At 32.8% G+C, this 18,098-nt stretch overlaps 1 protein-coding gene across 6 annotated transcripts in view; it reads right to left on the minus strand.

The window, feature by feature from the left end:
* Positions 1-18,098, minus strand: part of SSBP2 (single stranded DNA binding protein 2) — a 245,763-nt gene that overhangs the window by 159,537 nt on the left and 68,128 nt on the right. For all 6 annotated transcript variants that reach the window (XM_039874974.1, XM_039874972.1, XM_039874971.1 and 3 more), the window contains exons 2-4: positions 16,841-16,913; positions 9,821-9,882; positions 980-1,064 (exon numbers count right to left, since the gene is read on the minus strand). In XM_039874974.1, coding sequence (XP_039730908.1) covers positions 980-1,064; positions 9,821-9,882; positions 16,841-16,913 — 220 coding nt within the window. The remainder of the gene's footprint in view (positions 1-979; positions 1,065-9,820; positions 9,883-16,840; positions 16,914-18,098) is intronic.

Consider the following 18,098-nt stretch of genomic DNA (forward strand, 5'->3'; position numbering starts at 1 on the left):
TGGTTCTGGTTTTTAAGGCTATTTACAGAGAATGATGCCTCTCTTCTATCAAGTTAACCAGTATCCCTCTGGTTAAGTTTTAGCTACAGATATTTCCTCCAAACCAATGAAACTGGATTTCCTCAGTCCAAACCTCAATCTGTCCTCCTTTTATAGTCAGTTCTGCAAACACGGTATTTTCCAAGCCCCTTGACAATACCATCTCCTCATTCTTAAAGGCAATTCCCCTCCTCCAATTTTTTTGTTTCCCAACCCTCTTTTTTCTTTTTTCTACAATTCTACTCCCTAATACCATCAACTCCCTAAAATCACATTTGTGGTTCTTCTAAAAAAAGAAATTCCATATACATCACCTAGCTAAGAACAGTCCACTACCCTTGTTTAACAATTTAAAAAAAAAAAAATCACATTTTCATTTTTGCACAAAATCAGTTTCTCTCCCATCTTGTATTTCCTTTAATTCACAATAAATTTTACTTTAAAACTGAATTCAGCGAAGGGGATATTTAGCCTTATGATTGCAATTCTTATTTTTATGTTCTTAAGGAACGTCAAAGCTCTTATGACATATAACCAAAAGTTGCAAAATAAGAATATAGTATTTCTGAATATATTCAAAATCTCATGTGCAAAAGAGAAGCTTATCATTTACAGAATTCTTACGATGACTCTTTTTGTGAAGTAAATAATTACCAATTAATTTTTATAAACCTAAAATTTCACAAATCAGACGTACTTAAAGATAAGAAATATTTTTAATAGCTTCGAATTAGGACTACTCTCTTATTCTAAGTTTCTTCAACAAGACTCAAACACCCATTTATAATTCACATTTAAAGTTATGAGCCTATTTTTCAAGATAAAAAGATCAATTTCTTAAGTTCCAAAAGAAAATAGGTGCTCCAATGCATTTTGCAAGCAAGAGCAGTGGTTAAAAAGAAAACTGACAATACAACAGCAAAATTATACATTAACTTACATAATCATGGAAGGCTTTTGCTTCACTTGAATGTTCACATGTTTCCCGTCTTTCTGGAGCTGCACAGTATAGATCCCAAAATACACTAAAAAAGTAATTATAGTAACATTAGGAAAATCATATAATGTCAAATGACAGGTCAATTCTAAAAATAGAAAACATAAATTATTCTTTATACAAAATATATTTCCTTCAGGATAAATATGTCCTCGAAAGTCTTAAATTCAGGTAAGGCTCTTCATGTAATACTAGGGTATAACCTAGCCATCATTCAGAAATGTTAATAAGATTTTTCAAAGAGGATAAAATAATTTTTAAAAATATTTAAAACTATCATTCTTAATTATCTATTTACATGACTTAAACACATGATTGAAATAATTATACTTTTCACAACTTTCCCATGATTAAAACAGTAAAAAAATCATAATTTAGTCATTAAAGAACAAAGTAGTTCATTAATTTTTTCAAGATAACTTTGTTGTCCAAAGCCGATACTCTGACCATTAAATCACATTGGTCAAACAAATATACTTTCTTAAAATTTCTTTTCCTTTTCCTTTGAAATTACCAAAATAGGTTAGTGATTTTGAAAATTAAAACATCCATGCTAGCTTTTTTCCCTACTATTCAAGAATAATAGGAAAAAGTAAGATGAAACTGGTCGAGAAGAAATAATTATACTGCTTATAAGACACGTGGCTCTAGTCATTCTTTCATCTATAAAATTAACTATGAGCATGAGCAAGTAATTCAAAAATCAGGAAAGCAAATGTCTAAAAATACTGGTGATAAGCCAGCCCTACTAATTATTAGCTCAAGTTGCTTAAACAGATTAAAAACACAATATCTTTCTCTATGAAATGAGGTTTTGAGAAAATTAAGTTATATAACAAAAAGTGTCCGACATATAGCAAGCATATTATTAATAATATTGTTATAATTAGTTTGCATAAAAACTCAAAATTCATATATATTGTTAAGACAGGTCATTGTGCTGAGGGCAATATTAACAGTAAAACTTGGTACATTAAACCTGGTCTCTTTGTTTTGACCCTTGAAGTCTCATTTAGCCTGGATCTCTCCTCAGCTAGGTGAAACCATTCTGTAGTCTGTATGGCACAATTAACTCAGTAAAATAAGATAACCATCCGAGGTGAAAAATATAAAAGGTTGAGTAGTGGCATTTATTTCCTTTTAAATTTTTACAATAAGCAAGAAATACAAAGAAAACAATTAAAGGTCAAAATAATTTAAGTAAATGTCAATTTTTTAGGAGAGTGATAGCAGTTAAAAGTTTTATTTGGCTTCCTTATGTCACTTTTGGAATAAAAGGTATAAGAATTATAGACATAAAAGAATACAGCTAAAAGTTTTACATTTGGATCAGGTGTGTTATGAATTACAGTATGTTGCAACTATTCCTATATTCATGTTCTTAAAGAATGTCAAAGATCTTAAAACCAAAATTTTATAATGGTAGTCTTCCAATTACATTGAAATATACAATATTATATGCAATATTATGACAAACACCTTAATATCTCTTCTTGTTTCCTAATTTCCTAGCAAATACCATAAGATTTCTCTTAAAAAATTATTCCAATATTACTTTAAAAAGTTTGTCTTATAAAATTTACTGAAAGAAAAATAATAATTTATTATTGGAGTATGCTCTAAAAGTTATTAAATAAATATTGTAAATAATTATTTACATACATATAATTAATATTTATCTTAGAATAGTAACATTGGTCCACTGCTATTTTTAAGTTTCCCCTTTATGGATTTAATGGGAGGTCAAAGGTTTACAAGATGGAGATAAGGGATAATAAAAAATGTTAGTAAAATAGAATAACTTTATATGTAGCATCTCTAACAATCCTACATTACCTATACATTATTTCCTTGAATAAAAGTAAAGGACTATATCCTTTTAAAGACATTTACCCAAGGGAGAAATACACAGTTCTACAATGATAGTTACAGACATAATACTCCATTCTCATAATAGACAGAACAACCAAGAAGAAGATAAGCAAAGAAATAGAGGGCTTAAACAGCACAATAAATCAACTGCATCTAATGGATACATACAGAACACTCTATCCAACAACAATAATACACACATTCTCAAGTGCACATGGAACATTTTCCAGGACAGACCATATGTTAGGGCACAAATTAAGTCTCAATAGATTTTAAAAGATAGATATTATACAAAGTATCTTCTCCAACTACATGGGATGAAGTTAGAAATCAATAACAGAAGGAAAACTGAAAAATTCACAAATTCGCAGAAATTAAACAACATACTTTCAATGGATCTAAGAAAAAAATCACAGAGGAAATTAGAAAATGCTTAGAGATAAAATAAAAATACAACATACCAAAACATATGGGTAGCAGCAAAAACAGTGCTGAGGGAAATTTAAAGCTATAAACGCTTACATTAAAAAACAAGGAACATCTTAAATCAACAACCTAACTTTAAAATTTAAGAAATTGGAAAAGAAAAACAAATTAAACCCACAGCTAGCAGAAGGAAGTAATAAAGATGAGTAGAGATAAATGAAATAGAGAATAAAAAACAACAGAAAAATATTAATGAAAATAAAAGTTGGTTCTTTGAAAAAATCAAAAACTTCAAACCTTTAGCTAGATGGACTAAAAACAAACAAACAAAAAGATTCAAATTACTAAAGATTCCACCAAAAAAATTATTAGAACTAATAAATGAATTCAGTAAAGTTGAAGAATACAGATTCTCTATACAAAAATCTGTTTAGTTTCTATACACTAACAACAAACTATCAGAAAGAGAAATTAAGAAACAATTCCATTTACAATTGCATCAAAAAGAATAAAATACCTAGGAATAAATTTAACCATGGAGGTGAAAGATCTATACACTGAAAACTATAAGACACTGATGAAAGAAACTGAAGAAGACACAAATGGAAAGCTATCTCATGCCGCACGTTAGAAGAATTAATGTTGTTAAAATGTCCATAATACTCAAAGCAATTACAGATTCAACGCAATCTCTATCAAAATTCCAATGGTATTTTTTTTTACAGGAAAAACGACCCTAAAATTTGGATGGAACCACAAAAGACCCTGAATAGCCAAAGCAATCTTGAGAAAAAAGAACAAAGCTGGAGGCATCGCAAGTCTTGATTTCGAACTGTGTTACAAAGTCTACAGTGATCAAGACAGAAACTTTTTTCTCTACAACCTGAGATGCTGGTAATTAAGAATCTTTTCAATTCCTTTAATCCCTATATCTACTAAGCTTGAAACCAAAATATTATCCTTGATATGTGGTGAATTCATCATCATGAATAATGCTTTAGATTTACACAGTCTTTTTATTCTTAAGCAAAAACAAGTGAAAATTTGGTATTTTACAAATGAAAATGACAGAGAAACAAAACTAGCAAAGTATTACAATCTTTGCTCTTGTATTATTTCTTATTAAAATTTTCCCCACATAAATCAAAGGAAAACAAAGGATTCCCAAATTGAGGATTCTCATCCAAATATTGTTTTCCTTCTATCCTGAGGATATGAGCTGAAATGACTAAGCTAGCTGTCAATACCTCTAGGGAACCTAGAAAGCAAAATGATTGTCTGAGTAGTCTACAAGGGTGAACAAACAGGCCAGATGTGTCCCGGAAGATGGGATGCAAACATAACTATATAACCTTTACGCCATTGGCCAGGTCTAGGACTATCTGAAAATAAAAATTAAAAGGAGAAAAACAATCTTTGAGGAAAACATCTTTTTCTGAAGAGCAAGCCCTGTTATTATAAGAACAAGTCTGAATAACTAAAGAAGTTCTTTCTCTTTGGCTCCATTATCAATGAACATTAGTTATTCACAAACCATATTAAAGAATATTATCAATTCAGAAGACTAAGGAGGGTTTTACATGAAATGTACATGTACCTGCTCATCACCTTTGAATCTCCATATACACATACCTGGCTTATTCCTTAGTATTACTTATACTTTTTAAAATGCAAGCATTAATTTTCTATTTCTATTATAAAATTTTCACGATACTCCTGGATTAGTGATAAATTCATATTTTAAGTATCAAAATAGCTTACATTTAATAAATACGTGCTAAATTCAAGCATCATATACTAAGCATTACATATTTAGTATTTAATCCTATTATTGTACCCATTTTATGGATGAGGGAAATGAGGCTTAGGAAGGTTAAATAATTTACCTACAGGTCACACAGTTAAGTTAGCAGCAGAGCTGGACTTGAACTTTTTAATTCTTCCATTATTATGTCTCTAATGTGAGTATGGTATTGAGTTCTTATTTCAAGATGCTTTATGCTGGTTATGACAGGTTTATACAGCTCTGTTAGTCTGAGCAGCATCGGCTATTATAAGAATGTGGTAGATACCTGGCCCATATAAGATAGCAAACACTTTGTTATCCTGCCTTTGACCTTTGTACTCTATCTCATTTCCTGAGTATCCTATGGCAACTATCCCTTCATGCTACCAGCAGCTGCCAGTGATCCACGTATGTCTCAATATAGACTAGACTCAATATAGACTAGACTCAAGTGAGTTTCTAAAAGCACAAATCTAAGAGTTGTCTCTTCTGAGTCCCATTTATATCTACTTAGTCTGGAATTAATCACTCATGATGCTCAAAAAGGAACTGTAATTAATGGTCTTATTAACAGTGGGCCACTAAATTCTGCTCGGTGTTTAAGAAATAATACCTGTTGCAGAGACAAGCCCTGGTCGCAATTCAGGAAACTGCAGTTGTAATTCTAAATTTGACTCTGAGCAAATAGTTTTGTTTCTTAGTTTCTTTATGTGATAAGAGAAATATCTGCTATGTATTTTACAGGCTTTTGTATAGGTATATGCAAAAGTATTTTTAGAAGAAGTGTAAAAGTACTAAAAAATATTCTAGGAAAGTCTCATATAGATAGTTTGTCCAGAAAAAAAAAAGTTTTCTTATTAACTGAGTAAAATTTGCTTCAATGTCCTTTTTAATTATTTGCATTTAGTGAAAGATTCCATCAGTTTTTTACAATGTCTTCTCCCCAGTAGATTTTCCCCTGTACCCACATTCCTTTCCTCTTCTCCCGGACACATTTCACTTTTTCTCTACAGTCTGACCATCTCTGCTCTTTGCTTTCTCTCTTGCTAACACTTTTTATTCTCTTCTCACTATGGTTAAACTCCTATCTTAGTTGTTGCCTACACTGTCTTATATTATTGTTTAGTTTAACTTAATTCAAATAAATAATTAGCTACAAAATGCCTATTACAGTCAACATGTACAAGATGAGTAAGAAATATCCTGCCAAATATAAATATCATACCATTCTAGTGAGCCAGTTGACTAATTTCAATGCTGTTATTTTCACATGCAATATTTGACCTTCTACTCCCAGGTGAAAGAAACTGATTTCTCATAATAATCTTAGTTATTGATTTATTTTCTCCGTAATGTTATATATATTTAATTTCAGGATATAGATACATTGGCCCACAGTTTTTCCAAAAGGTATTTTACATATATAATATTAAATTTAAAAAAAGATATAGTTTCTGCCATTAAAACTTTAAATATAAAGTTTTTCAAAGTGTATATTTTTAAATTACACAAATTGAAAAGAACATTAATTTCAGAGGAAAGAAGTTTCCTGGCATTTCTATTTCTGAAATTCATGGAAGAGTTGAGAACTTTTATTAAAGTGCACAAACAAGCAATAAGTTTTCAAAGGAGATTTGATCAACGTCAAGGCAATGAACACAGGAGGCTTGGGAAAGCCTACAGCAACAGGCATCGTGCAAACAGAAAGAAAAAAAAGTTATGATAATGGAAGTCACATCAGAAATAAGGAAAAACAGTTCCAGAAAGTGAAATCACAAACCCTATCCCTTACTTAAGGCAGAAGTTCCCCTCCTCCTTTCCAGGGCCTTTGCCTCTCACCTCTCCTGTGCTTTATTGCATTTTTGTGCATGTGTATTTCTCTTCATACATCTTCAACCTCTCCCACTCTTTCCACCTAAATCCATATACATGATCAAATCTATTCTATTTTTAAAACACGAATGTTAGGTCCTGCTCTATTGTTAATCCTAAAACTACCACACATGCCGCCACACATTTCAGCTACTCTCAGTAACCCTCTAGCTGTACAAATGAATTATAACAGCCTTCTAAATTTCACTTTCACGATTCCACTGAAATTGTTCTCAAGACCACTAAAGTTCACCTTCCCAATTTAGAAAAATCTTTGGGTCTTTTTATTTACACTTGCTGCAGAATTTAATCTCTCCTTTAAATGCCTTTCCTGGTTCCCATACATTATTCTCTCCTGATTATTCTCCTCCAATTATTTTCCTTTGAGGCTCCTCTTCATCCGCCCACACTTAAATGTTGACTTTCCCCAGAGTTCCAACCCCAGGCCCTGCTCTTATGTTTTACACTGGGCAGTTTTGTTTATAAACACTCTTCACCAACAGTATGGTCAATGCTGATAACTCCCAAGCGATATGGACCTGTCTCAGAGATACAGACCTAGATCTCTCACTTTGTATAAGGCATCTCTACCTGAATGTCACATAGGAATCCCAAAATTTAGCCTATCCAAGCTAAATCATGGTCTTTTCTCCAAAGCCTGTTGCTCTCTTTATATTCCCTCAGTCAATGGCATCATTGTTCATCCCACCATCCAAATGTAACACCTGAGAACTATTCACCTCCAAAACTCCTTCACCTCCAAACTATTCTATCCAGTGTTCATTATCTGGGATCCATCACCTAATCACCTTTCAAATGGAAAATTACAACTGCCATGTAAACATGCTTCTATTCTCAACTCTCTTCAATCCATCTCTGTGTTGATACCAAGTGAGTATCTAAAAGCACAAATCTAACATGTTACGTACCCTGTTTAAAATCTTTGAGCTTTAGTCCAAACCCTTGATGTACTCCTGGACTTCATAATCTGGCCTCTGCCTTTGTCTCTAGCCTTATATTCTATCGCTTCACAGTACTGCACCTACGATTCAACTTGTCCAAGCTATCTGTCATTCCTTAAATGCATGATCATCCCTTTCAAGACTTCATACTAACTATTCCTCCTTCTCCAAATACCCTTCCTTCACTCAACTTTCAGCTCAACTCAGATTCACTTTCTCTATGCAGGCTTTCGTAATTCTCCCAAGCCGATGTGAGTATTCCTCCTGTATTGCTATTATAACCAGTACATAGCTTGGTTATAATACTATTAATTGTGTTTAAGAGCTGCACATTCTGATAGCTAAGTCAAAAATACCTAAAGTCTGACAGAAGGAAAAATCTGAAGTATTCACTGAGTTATTACCAACCATCTATAGTATAAAAACAGGTTAAATTCATGGGAAAGGGAGTAGAAATGAAATAGGTGAAAAAAAATAGAATTCTATAATGGAAAACTTAAAATCCTCACTTTGTTAGCTCACTAATCCAATAGAAGAAGACTTCTAAAATGGTTTCTTATGCCACTTTGTAGACCTAATTGGAAACATAGAAAATAAAAGGGTGTCGACAGGCAAGAAGACTCAATTACATTCAAGAAACAGTTAAGTATTTGCATTCTAAATCTAGATATCATAGGTATATACTATATAAAATGAAAAACTGACTTTTATAATATTATACATTACAAGAGATTGATCTCAAACCCCAGGAAAACAGCACAATGATAGTGCTTAACTGCAATAAACCGTTGTTCCAAATACAGAAACAACCCTGAACCAAAGGACTGCACCTGCTCCTGCTAGACATATGTGAGACAAACAAGGGAAACCCACAACCACAACTGACCAAGTGCGGTTCCATTCACCATGGAGCTTCTAGTAAGGCATGTTTTCAGGAGAGAGATTTAAAAAGATGATGGCATTAAATAACGTACCAAGGAAACCACATGCATGGCACTAGAAGGGAGCTTTTGCTTCTTCTATATAAGATGCTGAGAGATGAGTATATGAGACTGAACAGGAAATGCTTCTAATTAAAGAAATGAAAAGCGGGGGTTAGCTTGTCATGCAAATACCTGGACTACCAATTGCTGCTGCAGAAAAGTCGCATACCTAGGCATACAGATGCCACAATGAAATATGTAAGTTATGATATCAACTAGGCCTTTGACACTACTGACAATCTTTTTGTGTGTTTCTAGTCAGTTTTATCTCTTAATCTACATAGAATTATTTCAAACTTTTTTGGACTATTCTTCACTAAAAGTTCACCACTACCACCTTCAGAATTCTTAGGTTTAGATGAAAAGTCATGAGAATACGGCCCTCTTGATGGAATTAATGCCCTTTTAAAGAGAGATACCAAAGAGCTAGTCGGCTAGTGCACACCTGAGCCTCACCCCTCTCTCTGCTATATAAGGGCACAGTAAAAAGGCAACCATCTACAAGTCAGGAAGAGAGTTCTCATCAGAAACAGACCACACTGGCAGCTTGATCTTGGATTTTCTCACAATTCTCCAGAACTGTGAGAAAATAAATTACTGTTGTTTAAGCCATCTGGTATTTTATTATGGCACCCCAAGTTGACTAATATAGAATCATACTTACAGTTGGAGAGTTCATGTACTAGTCCTAATTCCTACTTGATTCATTAGTAATATCTTTAAGTTAAAGAACACTAATGCTGGTTTTAAGTTTTTTTGTTAAGTGCTGCCTTTAAAAAAATAATTGTAGGAAATGAAAAAGAATAAAAGAGAAGTATGAAATCATAAACACATAAGTACGGGCCTACTGAAATCTAGTAAAAATAAAATAAAAGATACTTACCACCACCAAGAATGTAAGAATCCTGGTGGTTCCCCCAATGTGATGTTTTTTTCCCATCTTATCTAAAATGAATAAAAGAGATATTAAATACTTGCCTAATAACATTTTTCCCTATACATATTACAAAGCAGTATTTTTCCATTTAAAATATTAAGGTACTATATTTGATTTTAATCATTTTCATATTATTCTTTACTCGTTTTCCAAGTACTCATTTTACATAGTGATTTGTTGACTGTTTATGAGAGAAGATGCCACCATTATTTTACTGAATTTGCTTCCCACTATGCCAGAATTTCAAAAGGTATTTCAGAATCTTTAGATATTTCAGGATCTTAAGGCACATCAAAATCAACATTATTAACAATATTAAAATTAGTTATCATCACTAACCCAGAAATTTGCAAGAGATTGGGTTTAAGATGTACAGACTCTAAACTATGTCTTAAAGATTGACTTTTTGAAAAAGTTCCTGATTTGAGGGGGTGAGAGTAAAAAAGTATATGTCTTCCATAAAATAAGAGTTTAAAAAAGATGGTAATATTAACTTTCCAATTGTTTACATTTCAGATGAGTTGGAGTTCACTGTACTAAAAACCTAACATGAGGTCACTATCTCCCCAAAATTAAAAGTCTTGACTAAATACTATTTACAAATTAAATTTAGAAATTGGAAAGCTGGGTGGGTATTTATACAGTGGGGCTTTTTAAAGCACTGGGTAGCAGTAAACACGAAAGATAAAAATCTTTGCCTTCAGAGATTACACTTTACTGGGGAAGATGGACCTTAAACAAACAAAAAACAAGGAGATTGTATTTGTATTCAAAGTAGGAGGTGACAAATGCTATGCAGGAAAACAAAGCAGTGAAGTAGGATAAGGAAAGCAGGAAAACAATAAGAAGTGAGTTATAATTTTAACTATAATTTTAACTATACCTACAATACCAGATGTGCCGGAGGTAGGATTAGACTCACAGTCTAATATGAGTCCCACTACACCACATCTTCCTGCACTTACGCAATGTCCACAACCAGTCATCGGTGCTTCAGGAGATAAAATACTCTAGGTAAATACCTACATGACTTATATTTGATATGGTCTTTTATCAGAGAAAGTCTTTAGGTAACACATTTGTGTTTTAAACAGTAGTATTATTTATTACTCCTCAGAGAAACTCAAAACACTTCACATAACATCATCTTTTTCATTGTCATAATATTCTTTACTATATAGCGAGTGAAGCTCATCTTTTTCATTTTAAATTGCAAGTCTGTGGCAGCAGTAGCTGAAACTTTGGTCCATTGTTCTCAAGTTAACATAAAGTCGTCCTTTTATAGTTAACGAGCAAACAATTAAATCCTTTAAGTGTTTCCAAAGAAGAGGAGATTCGAAGCAGCAGTATGTTTCCATAGTAAAGGGCATTTTTTATCTCCAAACTAATTACTACTCTAGACATTACTTGTTTAGAGAAAGTATGAAATGATCAGGAAAACGGAACCCTGATCTACAGAAAACTAAGGCATATTCATTGAGCACTGTTAGAAACAATCTGAAGAGTATTCACAGACAGTGAATGTAGAATGAATTTGGCATATACTATAGAACAGTGTGTAATCATTAAAAAGAATAAGATAGATCTACATAGAAAAAAGGCCATGCTATATTATTTTTTCAGGTTGGAGATTTGGAAGGCTGGAGAACAGTATACATGAATATAAAAACTTTTCTATTTTTTAAAAAAGTGTGCATCTATATGCATGCATTTGGGCATATTCATGTTGATGAAATCACAATGAACTTATAACTATGATCTCTAGAAAAGGGTAACGGAGAAATTTCTTTTTAAAATCATATTCGTCTATGTAGTTTAATTTTTTTAGCTAATATACATTAATGATAGATACGGTTGAGGAATGGCCAGAAAATGTCTCTAAATGTCAACAGTCATTTTAGAAACAATTCTGCTACTTATGAAGAAGCAATTTCTCTTGTACTGAGTTTCATGGGCTTTAGGCTTGTTAAGGTGTTTTAGTGGCATCTATGAAAACAATTTGTCTCACATTCCAGCCCCAATGTGTCCTGGGGCTTTTTGCTGTTTAATCATCCACCTTCCTTTCACCATTTGCCCACTAAAAGCTGTATTCTCCTGTAACTTTCATGTAAGTCTCAAGGCCCATTCCCACTCCTTTTTTGCATCTGAGGGTCTTATTCGTAATTATGCTGTGTCCCTATCATATGTTCTAGTGTTTTCAGCATTTCTATATAAATGCAGAACCAAACATTGAATCATGAACAATAGATATACCATAAGGGGTAAGATATGCCATATGCTTTATAAATGATAATTACGAATTACAAATACATATACTATCTGATATAGTAATTTCTCTAGGAATCAGTCATGTGTCTAAAATGTGTGTGTGTATGTGTGTGTGTGTGTATAAAACAACTTACATTGAAGCGTTGTCTGTAATTGCAAAAGACTGGAAATGTTCATCAGTAGGGGGCTGGGTGAAATATATTATGGTACATTTCATAGAATAAAATACCCTATAACCATAAACAGGCAATTATAAAGTTTCATAAACTAATATAAAAGGGTTGAAATTAAACAAGCAAAACAAAAAATCAAAGCACAGAACAATGTGTATAATAAACTAACATTAGTGTAAACAAAGAAAAAAGTGATAAACATATGCACGTGCACACATGAACATATACACACACATCTGCTTAACTTTTCATCATTATTTGCTTCCGGCAAGGTATACTGGTCATTATCTCTCAGCCCCACACCCATCCTTCTATACTCCATTCTACACTTGGTGCTGGGATTCTGAAAATGACATTCCTGGGCTTCTTGCCAGCTGGTTTCCTGTTAAGTCCTACCATCAGGAGACACTAGCAGGAGACCAAAAGGCAAGAGGAAGAAGAGAAGCTTCCTGGCCCTAGCTCCAAAAGTGAAGCAGTTGCTGGCTGCTGCAGCAACAGCAGCAATAGCAAGAGTGAGACAATTCTGGATGTCAGCAGCACCTTTTTGGAGGTGCTAGCCTTGTTAATGCGGGACCTCTTTGGATGATTCAGACCCCCTTTAATAGCATCTCCAACAGCACAGCAGTAGGTTTGAAGCTCATAACTTCAAACTTTTCAGAGTATTCCGAAATCTTTTCTTACTTTTTGAGAATTAAAAAAATAATAATAATATCATAAAAGGATAAAGCTAGTTCCTTTTGTTAAAAAAAGAACTTGCATACCTGTGTATATGTTTGTTCTTAGGCAAAATTCCTGAGACTTCTAGTCTGGATATAACCTACTATTCCCACAATTTTTAAAAATCTTCCATGTATAGAAGTGTGAGTGCATCTACACACTAAACTAAATGTAAAAAAAAAAAAGTAAAAATTTTTTACACTTCAATTCAAAAAATTAAAGCAAAGAGATGTATAACTGGAAGAAAAATCTGACTGCACTTTGAAGAGAATAACCCAAAACTTGTGCTGTTCAACATGGTACCCTCTAAACACATGTGGCTCTTTAAATTTAATGTAATGTTCCTTAACTGCAATAGCCACTTTTCAAGTGTTCAAGAGTCACATGTGACTAGAGGAGAACTTATGAGATAGAACAGATTAGAGATAATTTCCATAATCACAGAAAGTTTTATTATTTAATAGTGCTTCTTTACTTTAGAAGGAAGGTAGACGTCCTCTTAGGAATATCTTTTATTAGAAAAACTCGTTGATGAATCCTTCCTATTTTTGTTTTTATTTTTTGGCCCAGAAAGGCAGAGGCCCCCTAGGAATGGTTAGAAACTAGAGAACAAATACTTAATATTCTACATAATAAAATGATAAGAATTTAGGAAGTTGCTGATTGTCTCTCAGAAAGAAGTACTTTTTTTGGCAGGGGCGAGGTGGGGGTTGGTATCTGGGAGGTTTCAGGAAGGGAGATAATGGGAGAGGTTGTGAGGAACCAACAAGATGAAAGGCAAACAGAGCCCCCAGGCAAACACCTAGTGAGAAATTCCCTGTGGCAGGGAGACCAAAGAACTTAAGGACAGTTGTGTCTAACATTCGAGTTAATGTTGTTGTCTGTACTGTGCAACACTTACATTCTTTAGTTTTCTCCCAACCTTCAGTAAGAACCTTTTATACACAAGAGACATGAGTTAGTGGAGCCGTGGGGCTATAAACAAAACAGAAAACTTCAGGCAAAGGAAAAGAATCAGGAGAAGCAGTGGGGCTGTAATACTTAGCAGGAGCAAGAAATTACAGCAAAAGAACCCCAAGCCCCTCTCCCCATAAGAAGGCCCGGAAATATCATAGAGGACTTGAGACAACCTATAACCGTAGGGATTGGAGCTAGAGCCATTTTGATAGAAAAACTAATCCCAAAGGGTAGGAAGAATGTGGCCATCCAAGTGACAGGCCCTTGGAGCACACACATAAAATTAGGATATGTATTTATACCTGTAACTCTAAAGAAAAAAACTGCATAAGATAGAAAAGAATCGGCTAAGAATGTTAAAATTAACTTTGAACACTTGCTACATGCCAGGTCCCTCTAAGCACTTTGTATCTATGAACTCATTTAAACCTTCGAAGAACTTTAAAGTGTTATGATTATCATTTTTTTAGAATTAAGAAAACTGAGTAAGTAAATAAGATGTACAACATAACCCAAATCCAGAAGTCTGGCCCCAAAGCCTATGCTATTTTCCACTACATTATATTGCCTCCAAATTAAAGTTCAAGAAACCAGTTAGAAAATTATTATTTTCTCTCTTCATATAGATGAACTATAAATAGAGAGAACAGAATTTTGGCATCTATTGTGCTCAATAATTTAGCATTCCTAATAAAATCCGAAGAAGCAATCTGTTAGATATTTTTAAGCTTCTATTTATTTCTGGCTAATCTATTGACTAATTTATAGCAAATAGGGGCTAGTAATATTATATAAACAATCTGAAAATTTTAAGATGGGAAAAAAAATCCAGATCTCTGCAATACTCTAGTTCTTAATTTTATTTGTTAAGGACACCAAGTCATTCCCTATAGTCAACCTTACATTTGTTAGGTAACGAGCATGTATTTTCACAGCGCCACTCAGAGTTTGACAAGTTACAAAGTGAAGAATAGTTCTGGGAATCACATACACTCATCTCCAGAGCCCAGAAAAGCTGTTTCTTCTTGGTAACAATAGTTCGTTCTCAGCTTAACAAAATCCTTTCACAAAATTGAACCAGACTGATAATTCAGAGAAATCCTGTTTTGAATCCCAAATGCGGATGTAGAAAATAAATCATGGTAAATATTTGTAAATCTCTTCTGAAATTAATTTCATTTCTACCAAATAGCCCTAGAAATTTTGTATATCCATTTCCATTGAGCTCAAGTCATATTAGTACAGTACATAGTTATCTGCTAAATCCACATGACCCACTTGAGTCCAACTATCTGAACTTCCTTATATAAGCTAGCAACAGTTTTCTTTTTTGATAAAGTTTAATAATCACTGTATCTGAAATCTCATAATGTTGGCAAGAAAATACAGTCTTGGGAACCTCTGAGGATTCAGCAAATTAAGCCAATTCAAAATGGTCCTCAATCTAAGGAAAGAGATCTTAGTAAACCCTTTCATCGTTTTATCAAGTTTTCAACTGCATTAAAATAAAATTAGAAAGCTGGCTTTAGTTTCTTTTAAATACACTATACGTTGGCAGTGATTAATAATACAAATATTAAGAGCATCCTTGAGATCTCAATAACTTCCTCTGCAATATCACAATGAATGTGACTTAGAAGGGTCACAAACTGTCTTCTAATTAATGACTTAATGAGATATAAATACACTAAACTTGTTTTGATTTGAATTAAGTTTGAAATTTTTATTATACTGAATACATTACATCTATGGTAAACCAATTGGCATGTGTTTTGAGCAAATCTCTCAACCTTTAATTGCAAATAGGGCCTAATAGTTCGCATATACTAATTAATTGATACAAGATGTGGGGACTATGTGTGTTTGTTTATTTGTGTGTTTGTTTGGGGAGCAAGTGAATCTCAAGAAGGGTACTTTGGTCAAGAAGTTGCCTATTGTGTCCCAGATCAGGGATGGGCCAAACTAGTGAGATCACTCCAGACAACATGATTTTGAGCAGCACTGTCTCATAGAAACATAAACATGAGCCACAAATGAGTGGCTATTGTCACAGATAGCAGAGATATAGAGAGAAAAGCAGGGGGTTTGAAATTAACGTAGACCTAAGTTTGAATTCTAATTCCATAATTCACTAAGCTCTGCGACCATGAGCCAGTTATATAACCTCTGTGAGTCCTGTTGTTCTCATCAGTATAACAGGAATAATACCATCTACCTTGCTAATTTATTATAAGAATCAGAGATAATACATATAAAACACCCTGGCACATTAAATGCCTGGCATGTAACAGAACTAAATAAAATCTTACTCAACCTCATTATTTAAATTGGAGAAGAAAAAGTACCATTGTGAGAAAGTTCAAATTTAAAGTTTAAATATACGTGAAGGAGAAAAACAGGAAGACAAACAAGAACTTAAAGTAAGATTATTAAAATGTTTTCTAACTGAAATCGTCACTATTACTAAATAAAAAGCATATTTTCCAAAACTGTGAATAATGCCAAAATAGAATATTGCTGAAACTAGAGACATGGTAGTGTTTGTCTTTTTTTTAAAGCAAATTTGCTTTCTTGAATACTGTTGTCAAAGCTAATATTAGCTTCCACTTCTAAGGAGGAAAAACGGCTGGAAAGTTCAATAGGAGGTTATTGGCACAGAAGTGGCATTCTGGAATACTAAAAATGCTTACAAATAATTTACAAAAAGACTATATTATGGATACTGATAACTGAGCATTTGCTATATAATATACAAAAAATTCGATTTCTTTTAAATAATTGTTACAGTATATTTTTCATTTGCTTATATATAAGATATCAAAATACAATGCAGAAAATACTTAAAACATACCTCTGATAAAAATGTTTGGGCCGATTTCTGAGCTCCTACATGGAGCAGATATTCATATACGTAGAGTGCTAACCTGGAAAATGAATAAAATATTTATTGAGAAGAGGAATATTTAAAGCTAATTCTTTAAATAATATACATACCTTTACATTACAAAAATATTTTATTCACTTAACAGTGACAGAATATCAACTCTTCCCATATCCTTTCAAATGTGAGTGTGAGTGTGTGTGTGTGTGCATAGTGCATATATATGGCGCATCCCCATACTACTACCTATATATATCTATCTATAGAGAGAGAGAGAGAGAAATAATTTAAACTAATTAAAATAGCACACAAAGAAAAAGACAAATACTTATTTTCTTGGTAAGAAACATCTAAATACAGATTTTGTCTTGGATCATCTCACCGTAACCTCATTTCCTTTGTTATACATAATACAATTAATAATTTATAACCAAACAATAATCCTTTTAACCTATTTTAAGGTACAATTATTACCTTTCATTATTAGTAAAATAAGTTATTGGACCTTTCCAACAACTTTATGTCCTTCAATCTCTCTGGTGAATGTTAATGTAAACTTTAGCTGTTTGCATATCCATATGTTAAAACAGGTGTTGAATGTCCATTTTAATATCTCTCCTTATTCTTTAGGTTTGATTGTTAAACTAACAATATTTTACTGTATAAGGCATTCAAATTAACAGCAAATCACAATATTAAGCAAGCTATAAAGACATCAGATCATATCAAGCATTTGGGTGCTTACAATTTAAAGGTCAACACAAAATAACAAATTTATCAGTCATATACAGAATATTAAGTACCCAGTATATACTTATACTACTCTCATTATCTTATGGATTCAGAATTTTTAAGCCTACACCATGTGGCTCAATTTCAGTTGAGCTGTTAACAAATAGTATTCATAAACCCAAATTAGTCTGAGGCAGTATTTTTAATGATATCTTGGACCAATGCCCAGATAGCTCACAACGGTTCAGTTTTTGCTACACTATATTTACCAATATTGAGCCAGGTTTACAGTAAACAAAACAATGTAACAATAACCACAATTCTGTATAGCTACACAGCTTCTCTTGCCAAGTGAATTTTTGATTGTTAAAGATTGATGTTATTTGCAAAAATGAATATTTTCTTTGTTTTCATGAAAACATATGCATTTATCATGAAAAGAGAAAGTCTGCACAAATCTAGTTACTCTGTCCATTTGATTCTTTCCCCATTCCTA

This window comes from Pteropus medius, unplaced genomic scaffold, assembly GCF_902729225.1.
Source record: "Pteropus medius unplaced genomic scaffold, Ma_sr-lr_union100, whole genome shotgun sequence".
NCBI classification, from domain to species: Eukaryota; Metazoa; Chordata; class Mammalia; order Chiroptera; family Pteropodidae; genus Pteropus; species Pteropus medius.